Below are 20,460 nucleotides of genomic sequence, written 5' to 3'. Positions count from 1 at the left end.
TCACATGTCACGGGTATTTTAGCAAAACAGAAATGAATGGCCCGCGCCACCCTAGGAAGTAACGGGAGAGTTGGGTTCCCGCCCAGGGGAAGTCATGCTTTCGCTTGCCACAGTTCTCAGAGGAGCTGACTTTGATTCTCTGAGCTTTTCCCAACTTTAAGAAAGAGAATGTGGGCTGAGGAGGAGTCACAAAGTGGGTAGTTATTTCCCTATAAAATGTTAGCTCCACGGATGGTTTTTGCCAGAGCAAAAATAAAATCTGTCATTGATTATAAAGTCCTTTGTGCTTGTTATTTCACAGATTTATTACACTCTGGCCCGGCGGCCTGGGGAGGCCCTGAGATTCTTGTCTCTAGCGCCCCACAGCTCATGCCCCAAACGGGAACAGACATTCACTTGCACTTCTTTTGTCTTTGAGGGCCAAGAGCTTTGAATATCTAGATGTGAATCATCCTCCCAATCTTTGGACAGGGACCCACAGACATGGACAATGATAGTTCCTGGGTAGAGGCCTAGGACTTCCTCACCAAGGAAACATGCAAGCCCTATATGATCTTTTCCTTTTCAGCGCTTGGCGCTGTGTGCTGAGAAATATATTTTCTCCGCAGAGCAAGGAACAGCCAGGCTCGAATCTCTCACCAAATCTCCCAGAGCCTGAGTCCACTTTAAATGTGCTACAACCTCTTTCAAGCACACGATAAACAAAGGGCAGTCACAATGATCAGTGCAATTTAGTAGCATCTCACATGAAAACCTTACAATAATCCTCATAAGAACCTGCTGTTGTCTCCACCTTAGAGTTGAAGAAACTGAGGTCCAGAGAAGCCAAGTCACTTGCTTAAGGTCACACAACTAGGTAGTAGCGAACACAGGGACATGAACCTAGCCTGTTTGATTCCCCATTTGATGTTTGTAAACCCTCTCACTTCCAAGAATGGGTTGACGTGAGGCCACAGGCCCAGACGCAGGGCGTGGAGTCAGCCTTCTCATTTAAACAAGAGGCTCCCAGGACTCCAGAGAGGTGGTGGGGCTGCCTCAGGGTTACAGAGCTAGTTAGAGTCACAAACTGGCTCTGCCACAAATTAACTGAATAATATCATGAAACAATTGCTTGGGAACATTTCATGTGGTGTTTGTTTGGGGAGCGGTTCTTGATGAAACCAAATGAGCTTGCTTTTCAGAACAACCCAGGGTTTGCTTTTCTTCCTTACTCGGGTGTAGAGCTTCATAACTATTAAGGGTTGTCACTCCTTGCTCATGACTTCCTGAAGGAAACCCTGCTACCCCCGAGTGCCTGGCAAAGAGGCCTGGAAGACTGAGAGGGTCCCTGAACCACCTCTCACCTCTCTGGAGAGGACGCTCCCCACCCAAATTGGCAAGCCGAAGATCTCGCACCCCTGGTAATCACAGTGTACCACACTCCCAGGACCAGGACAATTGTGTAGGAAGCCGTCAGGAACCACAGACCTAAGGACTTGTGCCCACACTCTGCCATCTCAACCCTTATTTTGAGCTGCGGCCCGAGCTATTAACAACAAAACATTCTCGTTGGCAAACTCCACAATTAGCCTCATTTCCACGCTAGAAACACTGTTATGCATGAGCTGAAATTGCACAGAGATTATTTCTTGTCTTAGCGATGCAGTTTTGAGGGCTGTGCTGGGAGCCAGCAAGGATGTGACCCAGTGGTAATCTGAATTGCTTCACCAAACACATTTTTATCCCATCATCCCGGCTACACGAAAGGGGGCCACAGTGCTCGTGTTCAAGACTTTACAGTCCCGCTGTTCGGCAATAAAATGAGGGAAGAAATATTAGCCGTCCCTGGCTGACGCCTTAATTCCTTCCCAACAATGTCAGAGAATCTGTACCCTACAGGTTTTAGTGCCGGCTAAAGCCTGACCCTCAGGCTGGCTTGAATGGAGCGGGAATGAGTTAAGGAGAGCCAGAAGGCTTTAATGGACACGGATCCGAATAGCCCAGCTTGTGTGGGCCTCCTGTGGACTCACCCTCCTTTTCACAGGCCTCGATTGTGTACGGCCCCAGCAGAGACAAAACTACCCATGAGCAGAGGTTACCCCCAGCCGGTGCAGGTCAGAGGCATTCTCGGGGAGAAGGGGAGAGGGGGGCAGAGGGGAAGTAAGGGGCACATGGAGAAGGAGGGAAGTGGGGGTGGGAGTGGGGGGAGGGAGCAGTAAAATATGGTCCGGATCACTTTTAAGGAGAGACTCATCAACCCCCGGCTGCAACTTGATCATCTCACCTTTAGGCAAACCAGTTCTGAAAACCAGTTCACAGAACAAACGGGATCTATACTAATAGGAAGTTAAATGCAATGAGAGCTAATTTTCAAAATAAATAAAATGCTTCTCTCCGGTTTTCCAAAAGCTACAGGCCTAAGGTTCAGAGGCTTTTAATGGGATGGCCTCTAATTTGACACTGCAAGATTTTGAAAAATTACAAATGGGTTGTGTTTTACACATCAACAGAAGCTTTTTCCAGCAATTTTTCAATTATTGCATTGTGAGCCCTCCAAGAAAAGTAACTATTTTGGCTCACAGAGCCCAAACTTACCAAGTAAAGAGAACACCGTGTTCACAAGTTTGCAAATAGTCCTTTGAAATGTAGCATAGACAGTATTTGGGACTCTTTCTGGAAGAGCATGGGTTTGAAGAGGTCCCTTCCTTCCCTTGCAAAGATTCTTAAACTTTTGGGGTGGGCCTAGGACCCCTTTTTCAGTCTGGTAAAGCCTGTGGAACCCTTCTCAAAAGAATGTTTCTAAATGTATAAAATAAAGCATGCAGGGTTACAAAGGAAGCCAATTACGTTAAAATAGTTATCAAAAATATTTTTTAAAACAACTTTGCAACACAGTAACATATGTTCCTTTTTGTTAGCTCATTAACAAACTAGCGAAAGGACCTAACAATCACTATAATTTCAAAGTAGTGATGAGCAAAAATTATACTTTGAAAAATCTGCACCAACTCTCGTGTGACAGGAAAATATCTGTGGATGGTGCCCATTGTTGACAAAGTCACTAACATCACTATGGCTGGTTTCCTGTATTTATATTAGGAAATGCTAAGTTTTAGTAAGAGTCAGTGAAAATAAAAATGTAATTTTCCCCATGAAGCTCACAGAGCGCCTGAATTCTATCCATAGGGAAGAAACCCTGCTAGAGTCAAGACAGAGTTCAGGACCCTCTGCCCCAGGGTTAAGCTGAGGGGCAGTGGCCAGGGACTTGGCTACACCCTCACTCCACTGGGAACCCTTCTTGGGAAAGCCACTGCTTTCTCTCCGCCTGCTCTGATGCTTTGGAAATGTTTTTAAAGCAAATTGAAAGCATGTCTTTTTTCTGAAATCCTGAAGGCTACATGTCCAAAGATTAATAAGGACCTTTGATGTGTTTCTTCAACAACTGGAATCACTGTTGCCAAATAAAGGGTCAGTTAATCAGCTAATTCTGAATTTAATCAGGATCTTGTTCCAGTTGCCTTGGGTTGACTGAGCTTTGGGGTGAGGCTTTCTTTTCACAGCCTGCTCAGGGAAGGTCTGTGTTCACCGCACGCTTGCATTTGGACACCCACTGACTCAGAGGCAACCGGGCTCACACACATCGCCTCTCAGGTCCTCACTGGGGAGCTGTCATCTTGCAACCACATAGCCATCACATGCCATTGCAGGGGCAACCCAGCAGGCAGGCCCCCCTCCAACTGCCGCCCAGCCCCCTTGCACCCCAGCCAGGCTGCGGCGCCACACAGGAGCCAGTCTCGGGGCTGGGGCTCGGGCTCCAGGCAGGGTATGGGGGAGCGCGCTCGCCCACGCCCCCCACACTCGCGGGCGCACACCCCAGCGCGCGCACGCCGCCACACTCGGGCGCACGCACACCGCAGCCGGGCCAGGGACGGCCCTGTCGGCGGCAGCCCGGAGTGGTCCGGCGCGCAGCGGGTACCTCCGAGGGCGCCGCCGGCCGCCCCGCCCCGCCCCGCCCCCCGAGCCCGCGGGCCGGGCGCGCAGTGGGCTGCAAAGTTTCGCCGCGCGAGTCCGCCGAGGCAGCGCGCCGGCTCGGGCTCGGCTCGGCTCTGCGCGGCTCCGGACGGCCGTGACCGCTGGCCGGGGACTCCGGCCCGGACTGCCCGACCGACCGCGCGCCGGCTGCCCGCCCCCTCCGCCCCTCGCCCCGCACGGAGCCTGGTCCCCAGCGCTCCGCGCCCCAGCTCTCCAGGCTCCCCGCGCGCCCTCCCGCCGCGGGTCGGCCCGCAGCCTCCGGTGCGCCCGCGCTCTGCCTCCTCCTCCTGGCCTCCTGCCCTCCATCGCCCTCGCCCCGCCATGGCTCGTGGCCCCGCTCAGACCAGCCCGGGACCGGGGCCTCGACTGCTGCTGCTGCCGCTGCTTCTGCTGCTGCTCCGGGACGCGGGTGGCAGCCACACAGCCCCTGCCTGGTCCGCACAGTCCGCGGCCGCCGACGGCCTCCCGGGGGACAAGCACCCCCAGAGACCCCAGGGGGACGCGGCCGCCACGCTGGGCCCTGGCGCCCAGGACATGGTCGCTGTCCACATGCTCAGGCTCTATGAGAAGTACAGCCGGCGGGGCGCGCGACCGGGAGGGGGCAACACGGTCCGCAGCTTCAGGGCCCGGCTGGGTAAGTAGAGGTGCCCGAAGGACCCCTTCTCCTTGTTCTCTCCCTTCCTCGCTTGCCCGTCACCCCCACCCTGAACCTCTGCTCTCCCTCTTCCTTCGATTCATCTCGTCGTTCATTCTTTCACTAACAATCCCCTCAGCTCTCCATGCCAGGCACTGAAGCTCCAGTGGGGACACCAGAGTGGCCCAGTGTGGCCCCTGGGGTGCTCCCACACTCGCTGGTCACAGACTACCCAGTACCCCATCCAAGAGGCCTAAGCACAGGGTGGTGAGGGCATATGGGCTGGGGGAATACCTGTGTCACAGGGTCAATTGTAATGGCACTTGGCAGATGAGGACAGTATGGTCAGGTGGACATAAGGCTGCCCTGACGGCAGTGCCAGGCAGTGGGCCCAGGCAGGGAGCATGAAGCTCCAGCTGGGGACAGTTAGTGGTTTCTGTGGCGGGAACAGAGTGGACTGAGAAGGCTGTGCATGCCTGGAACCGAGGACTGAAGTGTTCAGACCACAGGGCTCTGAGGAAGGGTCCAGAAGCATGGACAATGACAGCACCCCACCGCTCTCCTGTCCTTGCCCCACCTTCCTGCTTTTCCTGATCCTTGGCTGGAGTTGAGCAGAGGCCCTCCCTGCCCTGTCCTCAGAACCTTCCAGGCTCCAGCCTCAGCAGCCTGTCCTCCTTTGCAGCCTTTGCAGGCCCTGGGCAGACAGAGAGGAGGTGCAGCCAGGGCCGCAGGGGTGGTGGGAAGACCCTGGTTGTCATAGTGACCACTCCTGGTGGCAGAATGCTGTTCCAGAAAATGTGGGTGGGGGTCCCCTGCAGCCCTGTGGGGGATGAGGCCATTCATCAGGAGAAAAACCCTCAGTCTGCACGCTTCCCTCCTGAGGGGAGGAGGACAAACCCAACTTTGGGGCCAGACAGCCTGGGGTCAGATTTGTCACTTGCTGCTCCCCGGCTGTGTCACTTGAGGTAACATCTGCAGCCTCAGAGCCAGAAATTGGAAGCTCAGCCTCCCATAACTGTGGACTGGGGAGCACCTGCCACAAGGAGGCCCGTCCCCTTATCCTCCACTGAGCAGACTCACTGGGCCAGTGTCCCTGGACTCTAGGCCAATCGGGTCTAACTCCATCCCCCTGGTACCTTTTATACACCACCTGGGGTCCATTTCTGAAGCAACATTATTGAATTAAGCCACTTAGGAATCATCTGGCATTAATATGACCTTCTGCAAATCACTAGAGCTATGTGGCCTTGAGTGCATTCATCTATAAAATGGACAAGGCATGCAAGTTCCTCCCCTGCAGGGTGGCGAGAAGGTGAAATGAGGTAATATGTGTAAACTTGGAACCCAGTACTGGCCAGATTAGGTGTTGGTGCATGTTATTCTCCTGGGAGTACAAAGCAAGTGCTGAGTACCCTGTGCTCTCATATGGGTTTAAACTTGACCTTGCTTGCCCATTAACTCAAACTTGAATCCTTACAATTGAGGAAGCAAGGCCAGGAAGGTCACTGCTGTAGCAAGGGGAGAACACATCCCTCGAGCCCACCCACGTGCTGCAGCCGGGCATGGAGGGGCATTTTCACAGAATGGGTAGTACAAGTAATAGTGGAGCACAGGGCATTAGTCCCCAAAAGGGCCTGGAGACAGGACCTCAATCCAGCACTCCCATTTTACAGACAAGGAAACTGAGGTGGGGAGGTATTATTCACAGTGGCAATGGTTGGCACCTCCTGTCTGCCAGGCCATTGCTGTTCTCACTGCCACCCCTACCCCTCACCATCTCCATCAGAACTAAGCCCAGAGGGAGTGTGGAACAGACAAATCTGGGAAATCAGAATTCTGGTAGTCTGGAGCTGTCTGACAAATCTCTCTTCTTTGGAACCCTGAGGCAAACTTGGGCATGAATCCCAGCATCACTAGCAGCTGGCTGGGTGCTGTGGCATAGTTACCTTACCTCTCTGAGCATCAGCTTTCTTGTGTGCACAGCGAGGAGGTGAGCATGCAATGGGATAATGTAGGTTTCGTGCCTGGCATAGAGTGGGGGCCCAGGCACATTGGTTTTTCAGCCTCCCGCTTGATTCATTTAAGCTGTTTCATACCCAGCCCCTTGCCAGCCCTCAGATGTGCCTGCTTCCTGATCCACTGGCCCATCTGTGAGGAGGTGTGAGCTTGGGCATGGACCCTCAGCTCATGGATGAAGCCACCAATGTGGGAGGCTTCAGCTGTGGTCCTGGAACACACCAGTAGCAGCCTGCTCCATGATGGTGGGTCTCTGCTGCCTCAGTGGGGTGGCACCTCTTCCCCAACAACAAACGCACGCATCGCTGCCACCCTTGGCACAGTAACGGTGTTACTTGCCTGCCACCAAGTAGTGTAGCTCAGCTGGCAAGTGTGGCTGTGAGCTGGATTGGCAAGGTCCAAATCCCAATTCTGTGATCTGGGCAAGGGACTAAACTTGTCCATGACTCAATTTTTTTCACTTCTAAAATGAGGCTATTAATGCTGCCTTCCTTGTAGGATTTTTTTTTTTTTTTTAATGGGAACTGAGATATGTCAAGTGCTTAAACCGTTCCTGGCACATGTAAGTGTCAACAATTTATTAGCTCTTGCTATAATTACACCAGCCACCCCTGTCCTCCCTCCCCTCATTGCTCCCTGAAGTGCACTTTGTTCCCTGTTAAGTCTGCATCAGTGGAGAGCACCTTTGAGCTTGGCCCTAAGGGTTAAGGTTGGACCACCCCCTGCTCCACTGAATGACCTGTGTTTAAATCTAAGCTCCCCCACCTACCAGTGTGATACACTGAGCTTGTTTTCTTCACCTCTAGAATGAGAGTAGTACTCCATACCATCTGTCAAGAATGCCAAAAGTCAAGTTCCTCAGTTCCCCAATATTTCCTAAGCCCCTGGTTTGGTGGCAGGTGCTATAAGCTCAGAGGACACAAAGATGCATAGAGTATTGGCCCTTCCCAGAAAAGCTTCGGAGCTGGCAGGGCAGGTGGAAGTAAGCAGGAGAATAGGGCAGTGGTGGGGCGGGGAGGAGCAAGGCAGGGGCGAGGTCTGCAGGAGGGGCCAGGGAAGCCTTTGCAGAGCAGCCCAGGCCCAGCCCACTTCCAAGGGCAGGTGGTGCTTAGCCAGGTGTAGCAGTGAAGCCGTGCACTGTGTACCGGGACTGCGAGGAGTTTGGTTTAAATGAGGAAATACTGTGAGGAGAGAGAGAGGGAGGAGGGGGAGCTGGACAAGTAGGTGGCAGCCAGGCCATCAAGAGCCGGCCATGAGAATCCTGAGTGTGCAGTAGGCCATGTAAAGTATGTGAGCACGGAGGAGTCGGGAGAGAGAGGAGAGGGAGAAAGGGAGGGGAGAGAGGAGACGGGGATATATATGTGTTTCCAATGTTTTTACTCTCATGGGATCATATTTTCAACATGCAGGTGAAACATGCAGGTATTCCCATTTGAAATTACCTGTTTTCATTACTGGTTGTCTGAACTGTGTTTCATGCCTGTTGGCCATTTGCAGTTTTTCCTGTGGAAACTGCTTCTTCCCGTGGGGGTCCTTGTCTTTTTCCTGCTGATCTGCAGAGGCTCTTTCCATAGCAGAGGTCAAGGTAAAGAACCTCCACCTCTAATACGTGATTTGCTTCTAAGGCACATGGGTGACGTAAGGGTGACAGAATTCTGGGGTCACTGGTGTGGTTGAGGCCAGGCCCTGAAGATGGGAATGGGGTGGGGGTGGGGATGCTGAGTTCAGGGTGGTTGTGCACACACAGGACGCAGAGCCAACAGGGACTGGAGATTGGTTAGAAGCAGGAGGGGAAGGAGGGGAAGAGAGAAGGCAGTTCTCAGGCTCCTGCTGGAGGGTATCAGGCCTCCCACTGAGAAGGAGTTGCAGGGTGGGGCAAGCTATGCTGTCCTGAGGGTGGCTGTAGCTCCTGAGGCCACCTGCACGGGGCCAGCTGCTCTGAGCTCCGGCTGGGTGCCTGGCACTGTGCTGAGTGAGCTCTGCAGAGCTGATCTCACAACTACTTTAGGAGGTGCGTGCAACTACTCTGCCTAATTTACAGGCAAGGAAACTGAGGCACAGAGCAGTTCCAGGACTTTCCTGAGGCCCTATAGCTAGTAAGTGGTGCAAACAGGAGTTAAACCCCATCCCTGAAGCCTGCGTGGAAACAGATGCTCAGCACCTGCTAGTCCCCTGCCTTTCTCCGCAGCATCGCTGGCCGGTGACGCTCTTCCTTCCTGTGGCTTCTGGTGGTGCTTCATCTCCACTCTGCCCTCACTCGGCACTCTCACTCTGGCCAGCCTGATGGCAGTTTCAGGGGCAATGGATGAGGGGACGAACCTGCAGGTGCCTTGCATTCTGCATCTGTGTGAGGGGCTACTCTTGGCCTGAGGGTTTGCCAGCAGCGAGCCTGGAGGGACCACTGGGCCAGGAGGCCCCTCCCCAGTGCCACCTCCCCTGCCCTAGGAAGGAGGCTGAGTGTGCAGCAAAGTGGTCCTGGTCACAGCTCTGAGAATTTCCAAGATCCACAGAGAGATCAACTTGCCTAAATTAAGTCAGTTTCTTCCTTCTTAGAGAGTCAGAACTGAAAAACATCCCGCTAATGGCTGGGTTTGACATGCATGTTGCAGTACACAGCACGTGATCTTTGTCCATTCGCTCTTCGGCAGATCACGGTCATATCCAGAGCACCTGGGGGGCAAGGGGTGTGGCCTGGGGTCAGACACACCTGGCTCTGCCCCTTGCCAGCTGTGTGACTGTAGACAAGTTATATACCCTCTCTGAATCTCCAGCTCTTCACCCACAGAATGAGTGACCCAGGAACACTCAGTGCAGGGCCAAGCACGTACGCTTGGTGCTCAGAACACTGTAAGTAGTTCTGTTCCGAGGAACAATATTATTCCTACTGAAAAATGAAAACACCAAGGCTCCAGGGGAAGTCAGTGGCAAACGATCCGGCCACCCAGTGTCTTCAGTTGGATTTGCATCGCCAGCTATTTCTTTCCAAAGAATGAGGCTTTCTGGACTTTTTAAGGATGCGGTTATTCCGCGCCAGGGCAGAGGGCCAGGAACCCCCCTGTGTTAACTGAAGCAACAGACCCCACTCTTCCCCTGTCCCTGCTTGGGCAGGTTTACAACAAGAGCCCATCATTCAGTGGGTATCTCTGAGCACCAGCTGTTACCCAGGCCTTGTGCTAGGGTCTAGGGATGCAGCAGGGAACAAAACGCGGCCCCGTCCTCTTGGGGTTTGTGCTCTGGGGGAAGATGAGCAATAAACACATCCATCCTCACCAGGATGGCAGGAGGTGCCGTGAGGGCAAAGGCAGCAGAGGCCAAGTGCGGGGGCTGCTCCTCCAGCCACAACAGCCAGGCGACCCGTTGCTGGAGGCCCGTTTGTGCAGAGACCTGAGGGAGGGCCTGGTGGTACCTGGAGGTGGAGCTTGTGAAGGCAGACAGAGCAGTGAGGCTGAGCCTCAATACAGAAGCCACACAGGGGAAGGACACAAGGGCCAGTGTGACAAGGCAGAGGCATCGGGGTGGGGGTAGGAGCTGAAGTTGGAGAGATGGGCAGGCCAGACCAAGGAGGGCCTTGGCAAGGGGTGGAGTTTTATTTGGGGGCAGTAGAGGGCTCTGAGCCAAGGGTGAACCATGGTTGAATGCACCCCGCATACCAGGGGCCACACTTGGACAGTGCTCTGTGAAACTGTGCCGTGAGGGACGCTGCACCAGTGCCAGGCTGCCTCCCCACTGGGCAGAGCTCCGCCAGGGCACCTTCCACCCCCTTTACCACGACCCCGGTCAGCCTGACACTTAGCCCTGAGTAGGAGTTTTGCAAATGTTTGTTGTGAAAAGGGAGAAAGGGAAGGAAGGAAAAGAGGGCAATAGAAAGGGGGAAGAGGAAGAAAACAGAGGAGAAGAAAGGGAGGGAGGGAGAGAGGAGAGAGGTGAAAGCTCCCTCAGGAGACACTAGCCACAGGGCACCAGCACACTTCATGGGAAATAGGGACTTCTCTATGGGACTCCTCTTTTGTGGGCTGGGCTCTTCTATACAGAGAGACTTCAGGTTGATGCCTTTTCTCTGAGCCACGGCCTGGAGCCCCTGCACTATGTGTGCAGGCACGTCCAGACAGGCCAGCCTTGGCTCCTTGTATGCTGGGGTGGGGGTGACCCATCTCCACCTACCCAGTTCCCAGCAGGAAGGGTCTTCCCAGAGCAGGCTGCCCCGGGAGGGGTGAGCGCCTCTGGCCAGAGGCATTCGAGCTACAGTGAGGTAGGCCTCCTTTTGCACGTCCTCTAAGGTTCCACCCCACTCAGAATCTGTTAGCAGAATAAGCGAGGAGTCAAGACTGGAACCAGATAAAAGAAAAACGTGTCTGCCATGTTAGCTGGGTCACAGCTCAGATATTTGGATGGGTGCGTGGAAGGCACCTGAGTTGGTATAGGAGGAGCTTGCTCTGCTGGCCTCAGTTCTTTAGATGCAAGTGGCAGGGAAGCACATTTGGGGGCACCTCCTTTGTGCCTGGAACTTTACATATACTATTTCCTCTCCAAACAGTCATGTGAGATGGAGTCTGTTGTCCCTGTGAAGTAGATGAGGAAAGCAAGGCTCAGAGCATGGTGTGGTCCCACTAGGCCCTGGGAGCTTGGTTGCTAGGGCATTTTCTAGCTTGGGGGGGTGAGTGTTGCATTGTTGGTGAACTTTCACCCTACCCACAGGTCAACCCTGGATGCTACAGGTACACAGTCACAGCCACCTGAGTGAGCTGTCAATTGCTGGGGCTTCCCAAACTTCCCTGAGGGCTACAATCTCATGGGGTGCTAGTTAAAATGTGGGACTCAAGGTCATGCACTCAAGGCCACAGTGCTTGGGGAGGCCAAGTTTAAATGTGCACTAAGACCGTGTGCTGCTTCTTATGTGTCAGGCAGGTGAGGGCCCATGACACTGTACTGGTGGGTTTGTTGCCAGGATTAGATAAGGTAATGTCTTCAGAGTGTCACCTAAGCCTTGACTGGCATTTATTGCTCAGGCCCTGCACAGACATACTTCTCTCTCTTCCTTCCTCCCTCTCATAGTCCTTTAAGAATATGTGAAAATCTCCAATTGAATTATGTTTCTTCCCAATAGAAACAAAGAATATTAGACTGAAGATTTGGGTTAAAAAAATTGCAGCTGATCATGTGGATACTGGTGTCAGAGAGATATGACCCCAACCCATACCCCTTAGAGAGCCTAGTGTCCCCACAAGTCCTGTGGGCTTCAGACCTCTGTTCCTCTCTGGGCTTTGCCCAGCAGAGGGAGGGAGAAGGCCAACCCCAGTGGCTCTGGTCTCTTGCTAGTGTGCAGCGTCCCAGGGAGGCACCAGGAAAGACCTTCCTCCCCTCCTAATCCTACAGACTTGGCAATTTTGGAGAGAGCTCATGCTGCTGCCAGGGCTGGGGCAGCTTCCTGGCACTGCAGAGGAGGCTGTGCTGCCCTGGGGCCCTTAGAGATCACCTAGTGGAACCAGGCAACAAGGAAGGGGTGGTCAGCAACTCTGGGGAAGCAGGGGCTGACGCATTCTCATGCCAGAAGCCAAGCTACAGAAGTGAGGGTTGAGGTGACCTGCTCCTTACTGTGGTTCAGGCCTCTAGAGAGCGACCTGCACCTTGGACATTTTGTCCAGTGACCTTGTGCAGTCCTGACATTGCTCTTTCTTTGTCAAACAATCTTAAAGCCCTTGGACAGAGCAAAGAACAGGACCAGGAGCAAAGATGCCCAAATGGCCGTACTTTGAACCCCAGTTTCCCTTAGAAGGTGCTCAGAATGCAGTAAAAAATGGGATGGGGGTCGACTCATTTCACCTCATTTGGAAGAATGGTCACATTTGATGTAAATTGCATTTAATGATTGCATTTAAAAACTCATTGCATAAAATCGAGGGCTGTGCAAATACAGGAGAGGCTGCCTTGACATGGGGCTTGGATCCAACCCAAACCATCCTGAGCACTTAGGGAGGTGTCAGTGACATTTGCTCATTGGGAGGCAGTAGAGTGCAGGAGGAGGAAACAGGGGCTTTAGGGTCCAGCAGGCCTGCGCGCCCACCCTGTCTGCTACTTTTTCTTTTCCTCTCCCCTTCCCCTTCCCCTTTCCCTCCCCTTTCATTTTTTTGCAATGAGACACTGGCAGTTCCCAACCTCTCTGACCGCAAGTCCTCAGCTGTTCATCGAGAATTGCAAAGGGCGCCCTCATCGGTTTAATAGGAGGATTGCAGCGGATGGGGAAAGCCAAGGCGGAAGGCGCCTGGAGCCCTTGTGCAGTGGGCGTTGCTCCCGCTCCTGGGCCGGGTAGGAGACCTCGCGTGCACGGGGACCGTCCAGGGGAGAACCTAACCGGCTGTGGTCTGTCCTTCCCTCGCAGAAGTGGTCGACCAGAAGGCCGTGTATTTCTTCAACCTGACTTCCATGCAGGACTCGGAAATGATCCTCACGGCCACCTTCCACTTCTACTCGGAGCCGCCGAGGTGGCCCCGAGCGCGGGAGGGGCTGTGCAAGCCGCGGGCTAAGAACGCTTCGTGCCGCCCGCTGCTCCCCGGGCCGCCGGCGCGCCAGCACCTGCTCTTCCGCAGCCTGTCGCAGAACACGGCCACGCAGGGGCTGCTCCGCGGGGCCATGGCCCTGGCGCCGCCTTCCCGCGCCCTGTGGCAGGCCAAGGACATCTCCCCCATCGTCAAGGCGGCCCGTCGGGACGGCGAGCTGCTCCTCTCCGCCCAGCTGGACGCCGGGGAGAAGGACCCGGGGGTGCCCAGGCCCGGGCCCCACGCGCCCTACATCCTCGTCTACGCCAACGACCTGGCCATCTCGGAGCCCAACAGCGTGGCGGTGACGCTGCAGAGATACGACCCCTTCCCGCCTGGAGAGCCCGAGCCGCGCGCAGCCCCCAACAGCTCGGCAGACCCCCGCGTGCGCCGGGCCGCGCAGGCCACCGGGCCGCTGCAGGACAACGAGCTGCCGGGGCTGGACGAGAGGCCGGCGCGCGCGCCCCACACGCAGCACTACCACAAGCACGAGCTGTGGCCCGGCCCCTTCCGGGCGCTGAAGCCCCGGCCCGGCCGGAAGGACCGCAGGAGGAAGGGCCAGGACGTGTTCATGGCCTCCTCGCAGGTGCTGCACTTCGACGAGAAGACGATGCAGAAAGCCCGGAGGAAGCAGTGGGACGAGCCGAGGGTGTGCTCCCGGAGGTACCTGAAGGTGGACTTCGCGGACATCGGCTGGAACGAGTGGATCATCTCGCCCAAATCCTTCGACGCCTACTACTGCGCGGGCGCCTGCGAGTTCCCCATGCCCAAGGTAGGGTGTGCGTGGGTGCGCGCGAGTCGCACCGCTGTGCTCTGCCCGTTGTCGGACTCCCAGCTCTGCTGTTGTTGGCAAGTCCCTCAGCCCGTGAGACTTGTTTCCTCATCTGTAAACTGGGGATAACAACACCTTCCATCTGTCCCCGACAGAGCACAGGGGCCAAGTGGCTCCTTGGGTAGATAAAGCCCACAGAGCTGTTGGGTTTGGCTGTGCTTTTTGTCTCCGCCTCTTTAAACCTGCATCCCCACACAGCCTAACCACTAGGCAGATGCTGCCCCTGTGGACAGGGCTGGTCCCAGAAGCCGAATCCTGACCAAGGCTGTCATTTCTGTTCCTGGCCTTGGCCCCAGGGGTTGGGTGTCTGTGACCAGCATGGTGGTAGCCTAGGTGGCTTTCCCAGTGTGGGTTTCCTCCTCCCCCCAGCTCAGGGCAGGAACCCACAGGGCAACTAGCCGGCTCTCACTGTGCACAGCAGCCTGCAAGGCACACAGCACTGGACCGTCTTATCCATTTTGCTGTCCCAGGGCCATCAGGTTCTCACCTTCCCTGGAGGCAGGGCTGTGCCACATCCATGCCTCTTCCTGGGGCCTGCACTGCAGTGGGCTGGCTCCCCAAGATGTCGACCCTCGGCACCCAGGGCACAGTTTTCCTCCTGCTTAGTTACTCTGCTGAATCCAGGTGATGCCTTCCCCTCCAAGAAAGGAAGTCAGTGCATAAACCCAATTTGAATGTATAAATCAGTCCGCTGGGAAAGTCCAGACCCAGATGTGGAGCTGCATGGACCTGTTTGGGAGTTAAGGGTCTTCTCCGCAAAGCTGAGTCTGTGCAGGAGAAAGGAAGGGCGGTGCCTGACAGAGACAGTCTGCTGGGAGGGGCCCCCAGCCTGGGCCAATGCAGTGCCGGGACTCTGCAGGCTTGCAGCTGGCTGACCTGGCACTCACCTTATCAGCCCTGCTGGCGGCCTCCCCACCTCCTAGGACACCAGCCAGAACCCCACAAGTGCAAGTGTCCCTGCCCTTCTCTCCTCCCTGCCTCCCAACACGCAAGGGCTTCCTCGTCGACTGTACTACACTGAACTCTCTCTCTCTGGCTGGCGGTGAGCTGAAGCGGTTCATCTTGTCAGACGTGGGCACGGTTTCCGAGCCACGCCGCTTTCTAACTGAGGGTCTTGGTCAAGTTGCTTAGTCATTTTAAGCCTCAGTGTCTTTACCAGTAAAATGCAGGTAATAACCACCCTGTAAAGCTGGCAAGATGACGGCGTGGGCTGATGCAGGTAAAGTAGCACAGGGGGAATGTCGGTTCCCAGCCATCATACTGGCCCCTTCAGTGACAAGAATACCATGACACGGGAAGAATTCCTGACTCCTCAGACTGTAGGCAGCTCTAGCTGGGTCCCTCCCTCGGCTTTCTCTGCACAGTTTCTGCCCTGTTCCTGGTGCTCCTTGGGGATGTGTGGCACTCAAGCGCCCCCAAGTGGCCAGTGCTGTGTAGGGGATGTGACATCCCTCAGGGAGGCCAGAAGGACAGGAAGGCCTGGGGGCTCTTGCAGAACTCAGCCTGCGGCTCAGCCTGTGGCTGATTGCAGAGGAAACGTGTGCCCAGCCCTGGATCTCGCCTTTATTCTAGGTTGGCGCCTTTTCCGTGGTCTCGGTCAAGGAACAGCAGTGGTGCGGCATGGCCTGGGGCCGGAAGGACAGCACAGGTGGGTGGGTGAGGGCAGAACGCTGAGGTGACCCTGTTCCTCTCCTGCCTTGCAGGTCGTCCGCCCATCCAACCATGCCACCATCCAGAGTATTGTCAGGGCTGTGGGCATTGTCCCTGGAATCCCAGAGCCTTGCTGTGTCCCTGACAAGATGAACTCCCTTGGGGTCCTTTTCCTGGATGAGAACCGGAACGTGGTTCTGAAGGTGTATCCCAACATGTCCGTGGAGACCTGTGCCTGCCGATAAGACAGCTCCAGGGCGGAAGGAAGCCTCCATCCGACCCCAGCAGGGCCGTGTCCTCATAGCCCTGTGGAACCGGGACACGAGGAGGGCCGCAGCTGCACACACAGGGCTCTAGAGAGCACAGGCAACGCCACTGGGGCCCAGGAAGATCTGCCCACTGGAGCATCATTCTGGGGTCTTTCAGGAATCTGGGAATTAGCCCTGGCCTGAAGGTTGCCCGTTGTTCGTACCCACAATACCCACCGTCCTCAAGGCCTGAAAACAGAACGTGTCCAGTGTTGGCCAGATGCGATCATCATCTCATAATCGAGGAAGAAGGCTGTACAAATCTCAGGGCCTGCGCCCCTTTCACATGGGAAGAACCTCTGTTTAATGCTCAGTTTAAACACTTTGGGCCACATAGTCACCCTGAAAGAATTAAAGGTATAAATGGATGTTTTCTTCCAAACTCTACTGCAAAAGCTTTATACATACAGTATGCACATGTAACCCATGTTGGTTTCTTTTTCTTAACATATATTTTATTTTAAAATAACAACAAAAAAGGAGGGAGTTGCCACGACTCCCCACAGAGGTAATCATGCTGAGTAAGTGTGGGTGTTTGGGCGTGCATATTGGAATAACAGATACAGTAATATGTTGGAATACTAAAAAGTAACCAAGATTTTATATTTTTGTAAATTATACTTTCTATACTGTAGATTGTGTGTGTTATGTGTTTTTATGGAAAGCTAATAAATTAAAGGTACAGTGGTATCTTGAAAAACTGAATGTCACCCACTCCAAAATATCGCTCACTCCCCATCTGTAAGTATAGCACCTGGGTGGCTGCTGGGGACACCTTTAGGGTCCTTGGAGGACCCCTCCCCCTGGCCAGCTCCATATTCTCTACGTGTTTCTCAAGCTCCAAAAACCCAGAGGCTCCTGTGCTTTCCAGGGTCCTGCCCCACCCACTGTTTCCTGCAAATCCCCAACCTGGGGGATTTGGTGAGACTGGACAGGGCCCCCGGCAGGCACAGTGGCCTCCTGGAGTTCCCTCACATCCCTGGCCGCAGGGGCCGTCCATCCGTTGGCGGTGTCTGAGACTTTGAAAGGGTTGTCTGTGGCTGCCCGGTCAGAGGTCTTTTACTTGGGGTAATTTGAGCAGGACGAGATTCAATATAAGCAGTCAGGGGTCTCTCCTGAGGGACTGGATGATCTACACGGTCTCCTGCATCTGCTTGTCCTGTGTAGAAAGGTCCCCGAATAGCTGACCCCCCATGGCTTCCTTATTCCCATAGAGTTAGTGCCTGAGCTGGTTAGCCAGAATTTCTGAAAGAGAATCTGGGTCTGACGTGAGGCAGGTGCATCACAGTCGCATCAGCAGGACCTGAGGATGACATGGCCCAAGTCTTACTCAGAGGGGACTGGAAAGCCACAAGCGGTTCTCTAACAGGGTGTCCAAGGAAAGAAGCAGCCACGGTGTCTGTCTTAGGTGTTGGGCTGGCTCGGAGACCAGGAATCCTGTGCCAGGAATGTGTGAGCAAGTGCTCCCAGGAGACGCGGGCCAGGAGCCCAGCATCCCAGCCTCCTCGGGATCCCATGGGGAGTGCTGGAGCTTAAAGTACCCCGCAGAGAGAGTCCGCGCTCCAGCAAGGGAGCGGGCTGTTCGGGGCTTCTTGGCTTCTGGCCGCCCCCGCATGGGGAGATGTGAACTCCCAGTCCCTTGACCCTTACATGGGCAGCCTCTGAAGAAGGCTGCAGTGGCAGCGCCCGGAGGCCAAGCCACTGAAACTGGAGAAACTGCCCCAGAGCCAGAGGTAAGAGCGATCCGAGGGTACCTCGGGGAGGGGGGGAGCATCAGCATCTGCTCAGCATCTCTGTGGGACTCCAAGTGGTCCTGGGACACATGAGCAGCTGCCCGGGGGACCCTGGCCTGCTGGGCACAGGCCCCTGCCAGAGATCAGGTGAGAGGTGGATGTCCCCGCACACGCGGCCTTGTTCTGTCACTCTTGCAGGAATCTGACCTGGGACCAGATGCTTCCTTTAGCTGCTGTAGATACTGAGCTGGCTCAGGCTGGCCTGCACACTTAGTGCTCGGTTTGCCATGGCTAATTCTTTTTGGAACATGACAGGATATAAATCAACAGCAAAACGGGTAAAAATACTGGGGCTTGAGAAAACTCCAGCTCTCTTTCTTCCCAATAGTAGACCCCTCATTCCCGCCATCCCATCTAATTTTTTCCTCATCAAACTGCTCCCTTGCCATTTTTGGCCAAGATGGGGTGTCTTGTAATAGTTTTATCTTCTTCTTCTGGCATTTGCCATTTCTGGGAGACCTTCTGGATCCCCCAAATACCTGGAATGCCTCTGAGTCTTCTTTCCTGGCCTACTGGGGAGTGGCGGGGAGACAGGCTGGGAGCCTGCGCCCTGGGGCCAGCACGGGGACGGACAGCACTCAGTGGTTGCCATCTTTCCTGAGCTCACCCTGATGACTGTGGGGCATGGAATGGTCGGGTGGATGACGTATGTCCCAATCCCATGATGGGAGGGGTAGTGTCATCAGGGATCCTTCCAATTTATAGAACACCACGTAGTTGTGGCATCTCATTTACCCTCACAGCAGCCTGACCACTTACTGCCCAATTCATGCTGCAGGAAAACAGGCTCAGGAAGGCAAGTAGCACATCCACTAGTAATGCGTCCACTAATGTCTTAGCAAGACCACAGGCAAAGCCAGGTTGGTGCCCAGGGCTGCCTGATTCAAGGCCCATGTGGCCAGCACTGCCCCTGAACTTCCTGGCTAGTGATCGCACTACAGCGTATTAGGCTGCTCCCAATGGCACTGAATGCCCTCACAGTAAAGTGAGGCTTAAAATAAATGTATATATTACTTTTTTCTCCCCTTAAGACCAAAATATCAACATTACATTGTCACATTGCCGGAAGGTTCCAGCACACAGCCTCGATGTGCATAGGTTGCTGAGGTCACTCACCTGGGTGTGGGTCAGTCTGGAGGGAGCAGGGGGTGGCCTGCAGCTGGCCCCCATCCCTGAACTTGTACATCCTCTAGAAGGGCAGGGCCTCTTATGGGTTAGTTCATGCGACAAATGCCAGCAGTACAGCTGAGGGCTAGAAGCTTTCAGGCTAGGAGAAAACTTTGGGAAGCTTCTTATTCAACCTTTCTACTTGAGAAGTGGGGAAACTGAGTTCTGGCACTACCAAGTGTCTTGCCTGAGGCATCCCAATAGGTTCCTCTTTATGTCTAAGTCACTTATAAAATGTCATCAGAGCCATAGCCTATAGCTAATGCTTCTTCCGTGCCCAGGATGGGGACAGCTGTGTCAGAGGAACCTATAGATGTCTGGGGCTGGGGGGCGGGGTGAGGTGGGGGCTCCAGAGGAAGAGGAATGGACACGACTCCAGAAAGGCTGACTTTGAGGTCAGCCAGGGAGGAAGAGCTGGGCTTGGCTGGTGGAATAAGGACATTGCAAGGAGGGTTTGGTGGCAGCACATGGCAAGGAGGGCTGCAGACCGGAAGGGAAGAGCGGCTTGCCAACTCTGGCTGTGACTTGTGCACCAAAGCATTGATGTTAGAGTTCAAGGCTATTTCCTTTTACCAAAACCTGGAAGCATAAGATCCTTCATAGATAGACTGATACTTCTGAGATTTCCATTCCCTTCTCCCTTCTACTCCCCGAGATAGTGAGCTCATGCAAGCTTGGGTCCTCTACCCAGCCTGGAGTCCTAACCTTGCTCCTCCAGTCTCTCCCAGGAGTCTTGTTTGTGTGAGTCGGGGGTAGGTGGGTGAGCAGGAGAATGAACATGTTTATTTATTCAATTACTTAGCATTTACTATATGCCAAATACCATGCTGGGCAATCTATTCATACTTCATCTCTCGAAAGACACATATGACTTCCCTTTTTTTGTCAGAACCAGTGTGCAAACCTGAATGTACATCAGAAACATCTGGAGTCTTGGCCCAGGCTGGGCCCCACCCCAGTGTTGTTTCCGATCCAGGCTGAGACTTTGTATTTCTAACCAGCTCCCAGCTGCTGCTGCTGCTGCTGGCTCAGGTACCATACTTTGAGAACAGCTGTCCTCATAGCGACATCTCCTGTGATGGAAGGGACCCCCTGAGGCAGCCGTGTCACAGAAACTGATGCTCACCTCCATGCAGGAAGGCTGAAGTCAATGTCACTGCTTTGGAGCGATGAGCATCAAGGATCCTTCGAATAAATGGATCAGTCAAATCCTCCTCTCTTGTTCATTAAATTGTGCTTCTCCCATAGCAATTGCATATGATGATTTGATTTCTATAATTCACAAGTCCTGGGAGGGATGACACTATAGAGGCTTTGGTTAGAAATCACCACAGCACAGTAATGCCAAACCGTCTGGGCATTGAGAAAAGACAGGGAGCACAAGGCTAATCTGGCAGCCGCACACCCCACAGAGCACTCCTAGGTGCTCAAGGGTGTACACAGCGCTGCGCCCAGGGGGCCTGACCCGGAGGAGCCTCAGCTTGCTGTGAAGGCAGGAAGGACTTGCTGGGCACAT

General features: G+C 54.4%; 1 protein-coding gene across 1 annotated transcript; it reads left to right on the top strand.

The window, feature by feature from the left end:
- The first annotated feature begins 4,332 nt into the window (after positions 1-4,332).
- Positions 4,333-15,921, top strand: GDF10 (growth differentiation factor 10). Its single transcript, XM_069461058.1, has 3 exons — positions 4,333-4,645; positions 13,038-13,966; positions 15,730-15,921. The coding sequence occupies exons 1-3, from the start codon at positions 4,333-4,335 to the stop codon at positions 15,919-15,921; spliced, it is 1,434 nt and encodes a 477-aa protein (XP_069317159.1).
- The last annotated feature ends 4,539 nt before the right edge of the window (positions 15,922-20,460 follow it).

This window comes from Eulemur rufifrons, chromosome 28, assembly GCF_041146395.1.
Source record: "Eulemur rufifrons isolate Redbay chromosome 28, OSU_ERuf_1, whole genome shotgun sequence".
NCBI classification, from domain to species: Eukaryota; Metazoa; Chordata; class Mammalia; order Primates; family Lemuridae; genus Eulemur; species Eulemur rufifrons.
Note: the sequence above shows the minus strand (reverse complement) of the source record. Positions and strands in the feature narration are given on the sequence as shown.